Source organism: Gavialis gangeticus, unplaced genomic scaffold, assembly GCF_001723915.1.
Source record: "Gavialis gangeticus isolate Ggan-Ray unplaced genomic scaffold, GavGan_comp1, whole genome shotgun sequence".
In the NCBI taxonomy this organism is placed as follows: Eukaryota; Metazoa; Chordata; order Crocodylia; family Gavialidae; genus Gavialis; species Gavialis gangeticus.
The window spans coordinates 3665745-3667518 of NW_017729018.1; the positions used below are offsets into that span (position 1 = coordinate 3665745).

The 1774-nt window shown below is 41.8% G+C and overlaps 1 protein-coding gene across 5 annotated transcripts in view; it reads left to right on the top strand.

The window, feature by feature from the left end:
- Window positions 1-1774, top strand: part of ZFR2 (zinc finger RNA binding protein 2) — a 42067-nt gene that overhangs the window by 12068 nt on the left and 28225 nt on the right. Inside the window, exon 1 of one of the 5 annotated variants that reach the window (XM_019513250.1) lies at window positions 575-790. The exons of 3 other annotated variants lie outside the window; for them this stretch is intronic. In XM_019513250.1, the coding sequence (XP_019368795.1) occupies window positions 642-790 (149 nt within the window). In that variant the 5' untranslated portion in view covers window positions 575-641. Of the gene's footprint in view, window positions 1-574; window positions 791-1774 lie in introns of those variants that run through there. One more of the 5 variants, XM_019513251.1, reaches the window with a different exon arrangement.

The window sequence follows — 1774 nt, forward strand, 5'->3', positions numbered from 1 at the left end:
TTGTGCCCCCCAGACTCAGGAGGCACCAGTCACCCCTGACACCTACCATTACTTTGGAAGTTGACAGCTTCCTATGCAGTACTTGGGAAAGTAAGATAAAAACTACATTCTCCAGTCAAAATTACAGGGGGTGCAAGAAGGAGGCAGTATGTAAGAACTTTAGTTGAATTTGTGTCCATAGGGCACAAAATACTATTGTTTTTTAAGGATCACAAATGGATAGGTGTTTTGTTTAAGTCTCATTCATAAATCTTCCCCTTGTAGAGTCCAAAACCCTCTAATTCTGTGATGAAACATTAGTGAATGCAAACTTGAAGGGAAGGATGCCATTTGCTGAATCTTGCTTCCTACAGCAGCTAAAATGTCCTTATTGTTTTCTTAACGCAGAAACTAGTCATACCTTATGAGTCCCTATTCTTGCTTGAATAATCAAAAAGGCAAATGCTTCCTTTTCTTTTGTATACATTTTTGCATCTCTAAATATAGTTCTGTAACGATGTGCAATGTCTGATAGTGAGGGCACTGCTAAGAATTTTTTCAGTCTTTTTCCAGTTTAACCCAGGTCTCTCTGGTAATAAAGTTTGTCATTTTATTTCTCTCAGTCTACTAGATGTCCAGATTCTTCAAATGACCGTCACATCATGACAAAGCACTCTAGTATCTACCCAACAGAAGAAGAGCTGCAGGCCATCCAGAAAGTAGTCTCCCATTCTGAACGTGCACTTAAGCTCGTCTCTGATTCATTTACAGAGCAAGAATCTGAAAAAAAGGAAGAAAATGAAGAGAGAGGGTAACACACTTGCATAGACTTCTCCTATAGGTAGTTACTGCAGTATTATGGAAACGTGAGGTTGACAGTATCAGAGTGCTGGAGCCGCTGTCATCCTGAACTGTCTGCAGAGCTTGTTGAAAGGAATGAATATGGATGCTGTTTCAGCAAAATGAGAGTTTAAAATGGCTAAAAAAGAAATCTCTTCTTTCTTACATGTGTATTTGCACCTTTTATTACCTAAACACTAGTTGGGTTAAAGCTCTACCGTCCCACCAAGTTTGTGATAACTGTGGCTTCCTCACTGAGTAGTTTTAAACTGTGTTTTCTGTCCTACAGCACTAGTTTAAATTGTATTTAAAAGGGGGTAGTGATGATAATGTGTGTTTCTACAGAAAATACCTGTCAGTGCATAGCTCTGCAGTCAGTTGGCAGCTAGCTGTCACCCCAGAATTTGTAGAAGAAAAGCAGTCTTCCCACTGAACAAAGTTAAATCTGACTGTAATGAAATCTTTGTCCTTTTCCAGTGTATTTTGTAAGTAAGTACTGAACAACTTGTGCCTTTAGAGCAGTGATTCTCAATGAAGGACCCATGGCACCCTATGGTGCCCTGGTATCCTTGGATGGATGCCATGGGGTGCTGAGCAATGTTAGCCCTGTTAGGTGTACAAGCATGATTCACAAGATAAACCTATAGGGCACCTATACATGAGCAGCAAGGCTGCTTTAATGTGCTGCAATTACTAGGGCTGTGCAAAGCTTTGGGTCCTATTTTGATTCGGAGGAGATTTGGTGGCTGAATCTCCGAATCCAAATCAAATCGGGACCAATTTAAAGGTCTGCATCGATTCAAAGCTCTCTGAATCTTCAGAAAAGATTCAGAGAGCTTTGATGATTTGGGCAATCCCCAGTGGCTGCAGCAGGGAGCTGCAGCCACTCTGAGCTGGTAAGTACTAGAAGCAGGGGAGCAGGGGCTGGGGGAGGGGACTATGGGGGGACCCTGCC